This window comes from Myotis lucifugus, unplaced genomic scaffold (assembly GCF_000147115.1).
Source record: "Myotis lucifugus unplaced genomic scaffold, Myoluc2.0 scaffold_540, whole genome shotgun sequence".
Classification (NCBI taxonomy): Eukaryota; Metazoa; Chordata; class Mammalia; order Chiroptera; family Vespertilionidae; genus Myotis; species Myotis lucifugus.
Window position 1 is genome coordinate 617585 of NW_005871588.1, and position 12205 is coordinate 629789.

At 60.9% G+C, this 12205-nt stretch overlaps 1 protein-coding gene across 1 annotated transcript in view; it reads left to right on the plus strand.

Moving 5' to 3' along the window:
* HTT (huntingtin) overlaps positions 1-12205 on the plus strand; it is a 99242-nt gene that overhangs the window by 70581 nt on the left and 16456 nt on the right. Inside the window, 12 exon segments of the mRNA XM_014446458.2 lie at positions 1012-1154; positions 1673-1880; positions 3681-3819; positions 4814-4993; positions 5085-5261; positions 6051-6127; positions 7206-7344; positions 8277-8399; positions 9313-9526; positions 10067-10212; positions 10679-10856; positions 11761-11856. Coding sequence (XP_014301944.1) covers positions 1012-1154; positions 1673-1880; positions 3681-3819; positions 4814-4993; positions 5085-5261; positions 6051-6127; positions 7206-7344; positions 8277-8399; positions 9313-9526; positions 10067-10212; positions 10679-10856; positions 11761-11856 — 1820 coding nt within the window.

Consider the following 12205-nt stretch of genomic DNA (forward strand, 5'->3'; position numbering starts at 1 on the left):
CGCACGCTGTGCTGGATGGGGTGTTCCCTGCACCAGCACTGTACACGATGTGACTGGATGGGGTATGCCCGCTCCAGGCACTGCGCATGACTGTGCTGGATTGGGGTGTGCCCGCACCAGCAGCTGTGCACGCTGTGCTGGATGGGGTGTGCCCGCCCCAGGCACTGTGCACGCTGTGCTGGATGGGGTGTGCCCGCACCAGGCACTGTGCACGCTGTGCTGGATGGGGTGTGCCCGCTCCAGGCACTGTGCACACTGTGTTGGTTGGGGTGTGCCCGCCCCAGGCACTGCGCACGCTGTGCTGGATGGGGTGTGCCCGCCTCAGGCACTGCGCACGCTGTGCTGGATGGGGTGTGCCCGCCTCAGGCACTGTGCACGCTGTGCTGGATGGGGTGTGCCCGCCCCAGGCACTGTGCACGCTGTGCTGGTTGGGGTGTGCCCGCCCCAGGCACTGTGCACGCTGTGCTGGATGGGGTGTGCCCGCCCCAGGCACTGTGCACGCTGTGCTGGATGGGGTGTGCCCGCCCCAGGCACTGTGCACGCTGTGCTGGATGGGGTGTGCCCGCCGTGACCCCACCGAGGCAGAGCGGCTTGGAGGACGTGCCGTGGGTGCAATTCTGCCGCGCACCTTCCAGCTGGGGCTCCCATGACATGTCCTTAGCCGCCTCCGTGGCCATCGGTGGGTGCGGGTGTGTGGAGAGGGTCACGTTGAGCAGGCGGCGGAGATGGATGAGTTACGATCCGGTGCCGTGTTGTCAGCCTCCTCACAGCCCAGTGCCACGCTGTCCTCCTGGCAGTCCGCTGAGGGTGGCACGGCCGCTGCCAGCTCCCAGGGAGGAGGGAGATGTGCATAGAGGCAGGGACTCCACCCCAGGGTGGGCTTACACATTCCATCGCTTCCTCACACTTACTCTGTAGACTGTGTCTCCTGTGTGTGGGTTTACACACACATACAGGAGCCGCCGGGCTCCGTCACGCCCCTCAGTCACGTCCCCCCTCCCTTCTCCGCAGGTTTCTCCTACAGCTGGTGGGCATCCTCTTGGAGGACATTGTCACGAAGCAGCTCAGAGTGGACATGAGCGAGCAGCAGCACACTTTCTACTGCCAGGAGCTGGGCACGCTCCTCATGTGTCTGATCCACATCTTCAAGTCTGGTGGGTGCCTCCCCCCGCCCCCGCCTGCGAGAACGTGTCCCGTCCCACCACACGGGGCGCAGGCCCACGGGGGAAGCCAGGTCGGCCGGGAGAGGCATGCTGAGCTGTCTGTCCAAGGGAGGCTAGAATGACATCACTCCGGGGATGGCTCCAGGCACGAGGAGGGTGCTGTGGGGAAACTGGTGGGCTGAGCCCCACAGGGTCTGCCCCTAAGGGTGTGGCCGCCCAGCCCAGCCGGCCCTCAGCCCTCAGCAGCCTGCGGAGTGCCGAGCCAGGGTGGAGCACCGTCCACCCTCTCTGCCGCCGTCTGTGGCCCAGTGGCCTCTGTAGTTGCCGCCCCTCGGTCCTCAGCAGGAGCCGTTTGGTTGGCAGGAGTGGGTGCAGGGCCTCCTGCCCTTTGCTGTCTGCAGGGAAGAGCCGTGCACAATCGTTGACGTAAAATCTGGCTCCGAAGTGCTGGGCCTCGATGAGGAGCAAAGGGTTTCCCTTAATCTGTGTGGCTTTGGGTTTGCTTCTAGGAATGTTCCGGAGAATCACAGCAGCCGCCTCCAGGCTCTTCACGGCCGACGGCGCGGACGGCAGCTTCTACGGCCTGGAGAGCTTGAACGCGCGGGTGCGCTCCATGGTCCCCACGCACCCGGCCCTCGTGCTGCTCTGGTGCCAGATCCTGCTGCTCGTCAGCCACACGGACTACGGCTGGTGGGCCGAGGTGCAGCAGACCCCCAGGTACGCCTGCCCGCCCGCCGCCCCCCTGCCGCGGAGCCGCTGGGGCTGGGGCTTGGCCGGTTGCCATGGGCTTTGTGAGGGTTCTGCGTGCGTCCATCTTTCTGTCGGACACCATTGTAGAGAAACATGTGGTCTGACCCCAGGCACTCGGAGCCCGGAGCCCGCGCCGCTGCAGGGGGATGTGTCCATCCTGCGGGCCATTCCTGCCGCCCGCCTCCCCTGCTAGGTTCTCCGCAAATTGGCTCCAGAGCAGGCATGTGGCAGCGGCCTGCCTCACAGTTAGAGGGCTCTGCTGCTGCTTCGGCACTGAAGTCATTGCGTAGGGACATTTCAGGACGGTCTGGAAGTGCCTGTAGTTCACTCTGTAAGAAGACTTGCTCAGCACCTGGTCGTGGGTGGCCCTGTTTCACAGGGCCGTTCCCGGCGTAAGCCTCAATTTCTAGGCGCTCCCTCACTCAGACATTTGATGTGTGCTCACGTGGAGACAAAAGCTTTGGACCCCTCCTCCCCCGCCCCCCGCGGAGTCCTCAGGGCAGTGTTTCTGGAAGGCTGTGGCCCACAGCGGGGAGCACACGCAGTAGGAGGCCGCGGGCGGCTCTGTGCTCGGTGGGAGACGAGCCGTGTGCATCACGGGGCCCACTTGGCCACATGAGCGGGCGTTGAACATCGCTCTGTGCTCCGTGGACACGCAAAGGAGTGGGGCCAGCTCTGCGACCCTGCGGTCATGCCCATTTGCTCCTGTGGCTTCTGGAACTTTCACAGCCTTAGCTTTTGTACCTTTTTGAGTTAATTTCAGCATCACTTGTTAAAAGCACGTCCTTTCTCTGTTGAGTTACCTTGGGCTCTTCTCAGACGTCAGCTGAGTGCGTGCCTGGGCTCCTTTCCAGACTCCACGTCCGTCTGTCCCCGGCAGCACCAGCACCGCGAGGCCTGCTCTTCCTCCTCAGACGGCCTTGGCTCTCTTACTGCCTTTGTGTTCCCACGTCTGTGCTTTAGAGTCCGGTTCTCAGCTGGCCGCACAGGCCCGCTGGGTTTGGACTGGGACCGCAGTGACTCTGTAGGTGAATTTGGGGGACTTGTCATCTTAATGATACTGAGTCGTTTGGTCTTTGAACGTGGCCCACCCATTTGTTTGGGTCTTTAATTGTCACAACATCTTGTGTTTTTAGTAAATAAGTATTACACATACCTTACAGATTTGTTCCCGAGAATTTTGTTTTGTGATGCAATTTTAAGTGGTCTTTCCTTTCCCATAGCGTGTGGTAGCCCATAGCCACGCAGGTGGCTTTGTGTGTCAGCCTCATAGGCGGAGACCTTGCTAAACTTGCACGGAAGTCCCAGTGGCCTTTCTGTGGTTCCTTAGGGGCGGTTTCCTGTGACACGCGCCCGTCTTCTCTGGTTTTAAAGAGGTTTCTGCACAGCAGAGGCTCTGTGGGCACCTCGAGGGTGTAGCGTCGCCTTGGCCCTGGGGTGAAAGTAGGGACCTGAGGTCTTCTGGCCATTGACACCCCGTGCAGACCCAGCCGGGGCTCCAGCAGCCAGCGAGCTGGAAAGCAGTGAGCTGGCAGGAGGGCTCGCAGGATTGACCTTGCCGTCAGCATTGTCGTTCTCTGCCTCTTCGGTTTCCCATCTGTGCTTCACTGTCGCTCAGAGGGGCCACCAGGAGCCCATCTCACACAGGCACCCGCGTGGCGGCTGGAAGTCCTGCTTCAGAACCAGGACCAGGCCTCCCCACCGCAGTGTTTGACAGTGAGCTCGCTGCCGCCGGAAACTTGTCAGTGCATCTGTCGCTCCTTCTAGACGACGCAGTCTGTCCAGCACGAAGTCACTGAGTCCCCAGATGCCTGGAGAGGAGGACTCCGAGCTGGCGTCCAAACTTGGGATGTGCAACAGAGAAATTGTCCGGCGAGGCGCGCTCATCCTCTTCTGTGATTACGTGGTAAGTGTGGACGCCCGCGAGGGGGGTGGGGCTGGAGAACATGGCTTCACACTTCACAATGTATACACATCAAAATCATTATAGTACACCTGAAACTAACACTGTACATCAATTATCCTATATAATAAAAGCCTAATATGCTAAGTGTCCGGTCGTCCGTTCAACCAATCAAAGCGTAATATGCTAATGATATGCTAAGGCTGCTCAACTGCTCGCTATGACACGCACTGACCACCAGGGGGCAGACACTCTGCAGGAGCTGCCCCCTGGTGGTCAGTGTGCTCCCACAGGGGGAGCTCCGCTCAACCACAAGCCTCCCCAGCAGCGCTAAGGCTGTCCGACTGTGGCTCCCAGACTGCGCAAGGGCGCAGGCCAGGCTGTGGGGACCCGCCCTCACCCTCCCAAATGCACGCATGTTGTTCACCAACATTCTAGTAATATATAACGCAGATGTATTCCAAATTGATATTTTTCATTTCCTTATAAACCTTAAGTGAAATGCCTCCCTTTCTAGTTGACATGTGGGGTCCATTCATAGTTTGGATTCAGGAATTCTATCGAAACTATGACAGTTATAGGGAGTCCTCTTCCCACTGACCTTACGAAAGTGGAGAGAGAGTCACTGGGAAGACCCTTGGCCGGCCAGACGGGAGCTTGGGGAGCGGTGGGCGTGGATGGCGTCCGGCTTCGGGCAGGCACTGTGAGGGCAGCGCTCACCACCTGCCGCTGACGCCCCACCTGGGCCGTGCTCTCCTCCCGCCATTGGCTGGTGTCCCTTGGAGCCCCGGGTCTCCCTGGAGCGGTCTCGCCGCAGTGTGTGGTTGGGGGGCAGGCTCTGTAAGGCGACCCCTCCCTGCCCGTCACTGGTGGGCAGGCGTGGCTGTGCTGGGTGAGGACTGCGGTCTGGCCTTGGCTCCCCCGCTCCGCTGGCCTGCCGGTGGCTCTGGTCCGCTCTCCCGGAGACTGAGGGCGGGGCTCTGACGTCCCTCCGCAGTGTCAGAACCTGCACGACTCCGAGCACCTGACCTGGCTCGTCGTGAACCATATCCAGGACCTGATCAGCCTGTCGCACGAGCCGCCCGTGCAGGACTTCATCAGCGCCGTGCACCGCAACTCTGCCGCCAGCGGCCTCTTCCTCCAGGCCATCCAGTCCCGCTGCGAGAACCTCTCGGCCGTAAGTCCCGCCGGCTGTGGGCAGTCCCGCTGCCGTGCCGTGCTGCGGTCGGGTGACATTTTTATGCCGATTTCCCTCTCTCCCCCGCCAGCCCACCACTCTGAGGAAAACCCTGCAGTGCCTGGAGGGCATCCACCTGAGCCAGTCGGGTGCCGTGCTGACGCTGTACGTGGACAAGCTGCTGTGTACCCCGTTCCGCGTGCTGGCTCGCATGGTCGACACCCTTGCGTGTCGCCGGGTAGAAATGCTTTTGGCTGCAAATTTACAGGTACTGAGCCACAGGCACTGGTTTCCATTGGAAACCCAGCAGGCAGGCCAAACAGTCGGCGGTGTTTTCTCCGCAGGCACGCTCTCCACAGGGCCTGAGAGGAGCCGTGGGCGAGTGGTTGTCCCCGTGTGTCTGACACGGGGACATGGGTTTTTCTTGTACCTCCTCCGAGGCCAGTGATAGCGAACCTTTGGAGCTCGGCGTGTCAGCAGTTTGAAAAACCCTAACTTAACTCTGGTGCCGTGTCACATATAGAAATTTTTTGATCTTTGCAACCATAGTAAAACAAAGACTTATATTTTTTGATATTTATTTTATATATTTAAATGCCATTTAACAAAGAAAAATCAACCAAAAAAATGAGTTCGCGTGTCACCTCTGACACGCGTGTCATAGGTTCGCCATCACTGTCCTAGTCTGTCCTTGCTCCAACAGATGCACCGTGTGTGCCCTCTTGTGAGCAGGCACAGGCTCAGCGTGTCCTCTGTGCGAGTGTGCGGGCACGGGCTCAGCGTGTCCTGTGTGTGAGTGTGAGGGCACGGGCTCAGCGTGTCCTGTGTGTGAGTGTGAGGGCACGGGCTCAGCGTGTCCTGTGTGTGAGTGTGCGGGCACGGGCTCAGCGTGTCCTCTGTGTGAGTGTGCGGGCACGGGCTCAGCGTGTCCTGTGTGTGAGTGTGAGGACACGGGCTCAGCGTGTCCTCTGTGTGAGTGTGAGGGCATGGGCTCAGCGTGTCCTCTGTGAGCGCGGGCTGGCTCAGCGGGCGCCACCTGATGCGTTCCTCTCTCTAGAGCAGCGTGGCCCAGCTGCCCGTGGAAGAGCTGAACAGGGTCCAGGAGCACCTTCAGAGCCGCGGGCTCGCACACAGGTAGGGCCAGCGCCGGTGTCGCTGCCTGTGGGATAAGGGCTCAGACTCGTGAGGGGTAGACTCGCAGGACGGACGAGAGCTGTGCTTCCAGGTGGCTGCGCAGGGCTTGTGGGGGGCCACCTGCCTCAGACACAGGCCTCGGGTGCAGGATCGGGAAGGCGGCAGGACGCCTCTGCCGCTCTGCGGGGGGAGGGCGCTAAGGTAGGGCCCGCTCCCCTCGACTGTGGGGCAGCCGTGCTCCCAGTGGAGGGACTGCGTTCCCAGCCGTATCTCACAGGCGCACAGCACCTCATCGGACAGGCCTGGCCCAGGCCTGGCTGCGCCTCCATCCATTTTACTTCTTGTAGCTGTTCCCCTCCCGGCTGGTTTGCTGAGTCGTAGAGCCTGTACAGAAGCAGGGCGTCTCTTTAGGAGGTGTCTCTGTGGCTGCCAAGCAATGGGGAGCAGCTTTGACCTTTCTCCTCCCGGGTCGGCGGGTGTTGGGCCGAGAGAGAGACAGAGAGAGAGAGAGCGAGCCGTCACTCGCTGTGGCTGGGTGGTGAGAGCGGCTTGGTGGAGGCGTCTTGTGTTGAGGAGGGTGTGGCTGGTGGGCACCCCGGTCTGGGCGGACCCCTCAGGCGCGGGGCCGGGACGAGTGTGACTGCCTGTCACTCTCACGGCGATGGTGGGTCGAGCTGCTGTCACTGTGACCCTGGAGTCACTGCTCAGCCCAGCTGAGGAAGCGAGACGGTGTCTCCCCGGATGAGCCGACCCCCCGAAGGCACCGCGTGGCAGGATGGGTCTGTGGGGCGTGTGCGCCAGGTCTGAACAGGCGCCCGTCGCAGCGCTGAGCAGCGCGGCAGTAGCTGTCAGGCCACGTGTGCCTGTCGCCGTGTGTGGGTGTGAGTGCGATGGCAGAAATACTGACGGGCGTGGCTGTGGTCCTGGAAAGGACACAGGCCTGACTGGGCTCCGCGGTTTGTTGAGGGCGGGTCAGGATCGGTCTGAAGGACGTGTCGGGCACGTGCATGCGGCTTGAAGAAGCTCTGCTGCTTCCTCCGGTGACGCTGGGCTCTGACCCACGTGTGGTTGGTTCCAGGCACCAAAGGCTCTACTCCCTGCTGGACAGGCTCCGCCTCGCCACCGCACCGGGGTCCCGGGGCCCCTGTCCTCCGGCCACGTCCCACCCGCTGGATGGGGAGGGGTCCCTGGCGCTGGAGTCTGTGAGCCCAGACAAGGTGAGTGCCCAGCACGTGTGTGTGACACGTGGCCCAGTCGGGGCGCTGAGCGTGCAGCACTGGTTCGGGTTGGAGGGCATCATGGCACTTGGCACGGCTCCAGGGCTCCCAGCAGCTCCCGGCCTGCTCTGCTCCTGCCAGCCACACAGGGTCCCATCACAGCCCCGCGGCCGAGGTCCGGCCCCGGTCAGCAGGGGTGGGTGAGAAAGGAAGCGCTGACTCGGATTCTCCTGGTGGGGCGTCAGGGCGTCGATGGGAGAGCAGGTGTTGGGTAGTCACAGCCGCACGCCTGCACAGGCCTTCAGCTCAGGCCCACTTGGCCGGCCTCCCTCTCCTTAGGCTGCTGGCCCCCTGCCTATGGAGCCACCACCCCCAGGGCCCTGTCCCCATCCTCACCGCTCCACTCCTCACACCTCGAGACCAACTTGGGGGCCTTGGTGCTCTGCTTCCCTGGGGAGTTCAGTTTAAGTGTGAACTGGATTTCAAAACCCGGCAGCCCGGGCATCACAGGGCAGCGATCGCTGTCCTCAGGTGCGATGGCTGAGCGTGTCTGCTGTGTTGGCCCGGGGGCGAGGTGGGGGGGCAGAGCTGCCACCCAGTGGGAGATGACGGGTACGAGGCCAGATGGTGAGGCTGAGGCACGGGGCCTGCGACCCTCAGTGCTGTCACCGAGTTGGAAGGACAGCGGCCATTCGCCAGGTGAGGGGGAAGGAACGGTGTCTGGACAGTGAAGCAGGTTCAGAGCAAGCCTTCGGGGCAGCCTCTGTGATTGGGAGCCGCCTGCACGGCCAGCCAGGGGTCCTTGTTACAGAACCGCGTCCACAGTCCGCGGCCACTGCCCTCTGGTCTGGGCAGGGGTAAGAGCCCATTGCCAGCAGAGCGGAAGCCCAAAAGCTCTGCCCGCTGCAGGCGTGACCGCCCTGTCTCCCCAGGACTGGTACGTGCGCCTGGTCAAGTCCCAGTGCTGGACGAGGTCTGACTCGGCGCTGCTGGAGGGGGCGGAGCTGGTGAATCGGCTCCCACCAGGTGACATGAGCGCGTTCCTGAGGCACCCGGTACGTCGGAATCCCACCCCTGTTGCTTAATCCCCTCCGGTCCTCAGGCAGCCCCCAGGCGGTGTGCTCTCACGCCTGCCCGGTAGCCAGGGCCTCGGGTCCAGGCACTCGGGACAGTGTTCCCGCCCCGGTGGCAGGGCCTGGGCGGGCGACAGGCTGACCGTGCGAGCGAGGGGGTCCCCAAAGACCAAGTCTCCGGCGCTTTGTAATGCGGCTGCATTGGGACAAGCAGGAGCCCGGCCCGGGCAGCTGGCTGCCGCCTCTTTCAGACCCATCAGTGGAAGCTGACTGCTCACCGTCCTGTTTGCTTAAGGACCCATTTATGAATTTTTAAAGTTAGGTCATTGGACCTTTACAGCTTTTAAAGGTTGTGGCTATCAGACAGGTTTAGTCCGGGTCACTATGATGACATAGGGTTTTCTGAATATTAACTAAAGATTGACATTCTACCTGAAAATTGGCCAAAGAAACCCTTACATGACTTTTAAAGATTGGCAAAATAATACCAATAATTGCAACGCCATATGAAATGCTTTTTTTCCAACCAAAATGGTGGCGTTTATATGGGACTTCGATTTATTTCAGCTGTTTTTGAGCATAACCCACCTCTTTCCAACTCTGGGAGCGTGAAGGGCTTCGCTGGGCCCTGGGTGGCAGTCAGCTCAGTGTGTCACTGTCAGTGAAGGTTTTGGCCTCTACACTGTGATTTCATAATCAAATGAAAAACTCCTTTAAACTTAAACCACCCCAGAGAGACCAGAACTGTAGTCACCGTTTATTTATAACAGATGCAGGACATGCTCAGGGTTTTACGGTTGCTAACCTGTGTGCCTCGGGCACGTTGCATTACTCCCTTCCTGCTGTCTCCTGGCCTGATTAACGCTGTCACTGAACCTTCGATGCCCTGGCGCAGGAGTTCAACCTCAGCCTGTTAGCCCCGTGCCTGGGCGTGGGCGCTCGGGAAGTGTCCGGCGGCCAGAAGAGCGCCCTCTTTGAAGCAGCGCGCGAGGCGACTCTGGACCGGGTGGCCGGCGCGGTCCAGCCGCTGCCCGCTGCCCACCAGGCGTTCCCGCCCTCCCTGCCTGCAGAGTCCACCGCCTACTGGAGCCAGTTGAACGATCTGTTTGGTAATTAAAGTAAAAGTGTCTCTTATTTATTTATTTTAAGAGTTTTAAAATTGATTTTTAGGGAGAGAGAGAGAGAAACATCTATGTGAAATCGAGTCATTGATCAGCTGCCTCTGGCATGATCCACAACCGGGGATCGAGCCTGCAACCCAGGCATGTGCCCCGACCGGGAATCGAACCAGCAACCTTTCGGTGCACGGGACGACGCCCAACCAGCCACGCCACACTGGCCAGGGCTAAAAATGTCTTTTACTTTTTAAAATGCTGCAGAGCTAGGATCTGCTTTGCACTGAGTAAACATACGGTAAGTGCTGTTGCTCTAATAAACAGAAGTAACTGAGACACAGCACCGGGGTCCCCAGCTCTGCATGTCTTTGGATGTGGGGGCCACTTTGCTGGTCGTTGGCCCAGCGCTGGCTCCGAGCCCTGGGCCCACGCAGGCTGGAGGGCCTGGATGTGCTGCAGAGGAGCCGCGCCTCCGCCAGCGCCCAGCCGTGAGCCTCTGCTGGGTTCCGTCCTCCTCGAAGGCTTCTGTTTCAGGGGATGCCGGGGTGTATCGCTCCCTGACCACGCTGGCCCGCGCCCTGGCCCAGTACCTGCTGCTGCTCCCCAAGCTGCCCGGCCACCTGCACCTTCCCCCGGAGAAGGAGAGGGACACTGTGAAGTTTGTGGTCATGACCCTGGAGGTGAGGGGCGGCTCGGAACAGAGGGCAGGCACTGTCACGTGACAGGGCACAGGGCGGGGAGGTCCCCCAGCGAGGACGTAGCCGCTGGCGTTGGAAGCTCTCTGGAGCGCACGCCCTCAAATTCAGCCCCCTGGACCGCAAGGAGGCAAGGCCAGCACTGTCTGCCCGGGAAGGGCCTGGCCTGGCGTGTGGCAGGGAGGCTGCTGAGAGCAGCCCACCGCGCTGGAGGGCAAGGCGCAGCAGGTCTGGGTGGGTCCTGGCAGAGAGGGGAGCCGAGCGCTGTGGGGAACAGCTGCTCGGGACTGACCAGGAGTGGGAATGCAGCCCACCCTCTGGGAGGGCAGGGCTGTTGGGGCCCGCTGGCCTCGCGGGCCTCCGACGGTTCCTTGACACCCGGGGTTGCCTGCTCCCCGGCCGCGGCAGGAAGGGAAGCGGGCCCCGCCTCTGACATGGGCCTCCCCTCCAGGCACTGGCCTGGCACTTGATCCACGAGCAGATCCCGCTGAGTGTGGACCTGCAGGCGGGCCTGGACTGCTGCTGCCTGGCCCTGCAGCTGCCCGGCCTGCGGCGCCTGTTGGCCTCCCCCGAGATGGTGACCCGCACCTGCTCCCTCGTCCACTGCGTCCGCCTCCTCCTGGAAGCCAGTGAGTGTCGCTCCCTGGGCTCTGTCCTTGCACACTTGCACCAGGAGTCGCCCCCGCCCCTGATCTCACAGGCGTTTATCTTGTGCCGCTGAGTCAGGAAGTGGGGGGTAGAGGTGGGTAACCAGGGGCCTTACTTAGTCTTCACTAGGGCTGAACTTGAGTTTGCTCTTGTGGTCACTTCGGTTAGGTTTCGAGCTCCAGCTCTCATGTCTCTCTGTGGCTGGCCCGAGCGGACTGCCCATGCTTTAGTGCTAAGGGGTGTAGGTGAGCAAGCCTGCCTTTGAGGGGGACTGGCTTACCCTGAGCGTCGGAATGCTAGTTTCTGTGCTGCATTGGGACACTAGCTGCTGTCAGGGAAAATGAGTTATTCTTTTCAAGGGAAGTGTCCTCAACAAGGGTCAGTAGCCAAAATCTTTAATAAATGGGACGTTCTAGCTTTACATGTTGGAGGGTGTTTTGAAGTTTTGTGTTTTTAAATGGAACATTATAGAGTGGCGTTTTGAAGTCTCATTGTTTAAATTGCTTTCATCTGTGCATTTGTCGTCAACTTGAACATGAAGGTCCAGGGAGCAGTTTCTGAAGCCAGGCTCTTGGGGCTGCGGCGTGCTTGGCAGCCCTGAACCCTGGGCCGCCCCGAGGCCTCCCGGGTGGGGTGGGGCAGCGGCAGCAGACATGGGGGCAGGGGCTGGGAAGTCGGAGCCCAGGAGCCCGTCCGCCGGCGCTGCAGGTTGGCCGAGACGTTGGTACCAAGGTCTGGTGTCGCCTGGAACTGTCTAAGCCGGTTCCGGGATGTCTAGACCTTGTGTGGCGTCGGCTGCCCTTGGCATGGGAGGCTGCATAACTGAAATGGGAATGACGGGTGGGCGGTGTGAGCCATCCTCCCGTGTGTCCTTTCCTGATGCAGTTGTGGTGCAGCCCGGAGACCAGCTGCTCAGTCTAGAGAGAAGGACAGACACCCCGAAGGCTGCCAGAGAGGACGGAGGAGACTCCCGCCCACAGAGTGAGTGTCAGGACCTGTTTGGGGCTTGGAATTCACTAGCAGGAGAGACATGTGAAGTGGTCATCGTGGGCCCTGGGAGGTGAACGCAGCTGGTCCCATTGCTCACCCCGACACTGAAAGGCAATGTGGGCCCTGGCCGGTGTGGCTCAGTGGATAGAGCGTCGGCCTGCGGACTAAAGGGTCCCGGGTTCGATTCCAGCCAAGGGCACACGCCCAGGTTGCGGGATCGATCCCCAGTAGGGGGCGTGCAGGAGGCAGCCGATCAGTGATTCTCTGCCATCACTGATGTTTCTGTCTCTCCCTCTCCCGTTCCTCTCTGAAACCAAGAAAAAAATATATTAAAAAACAA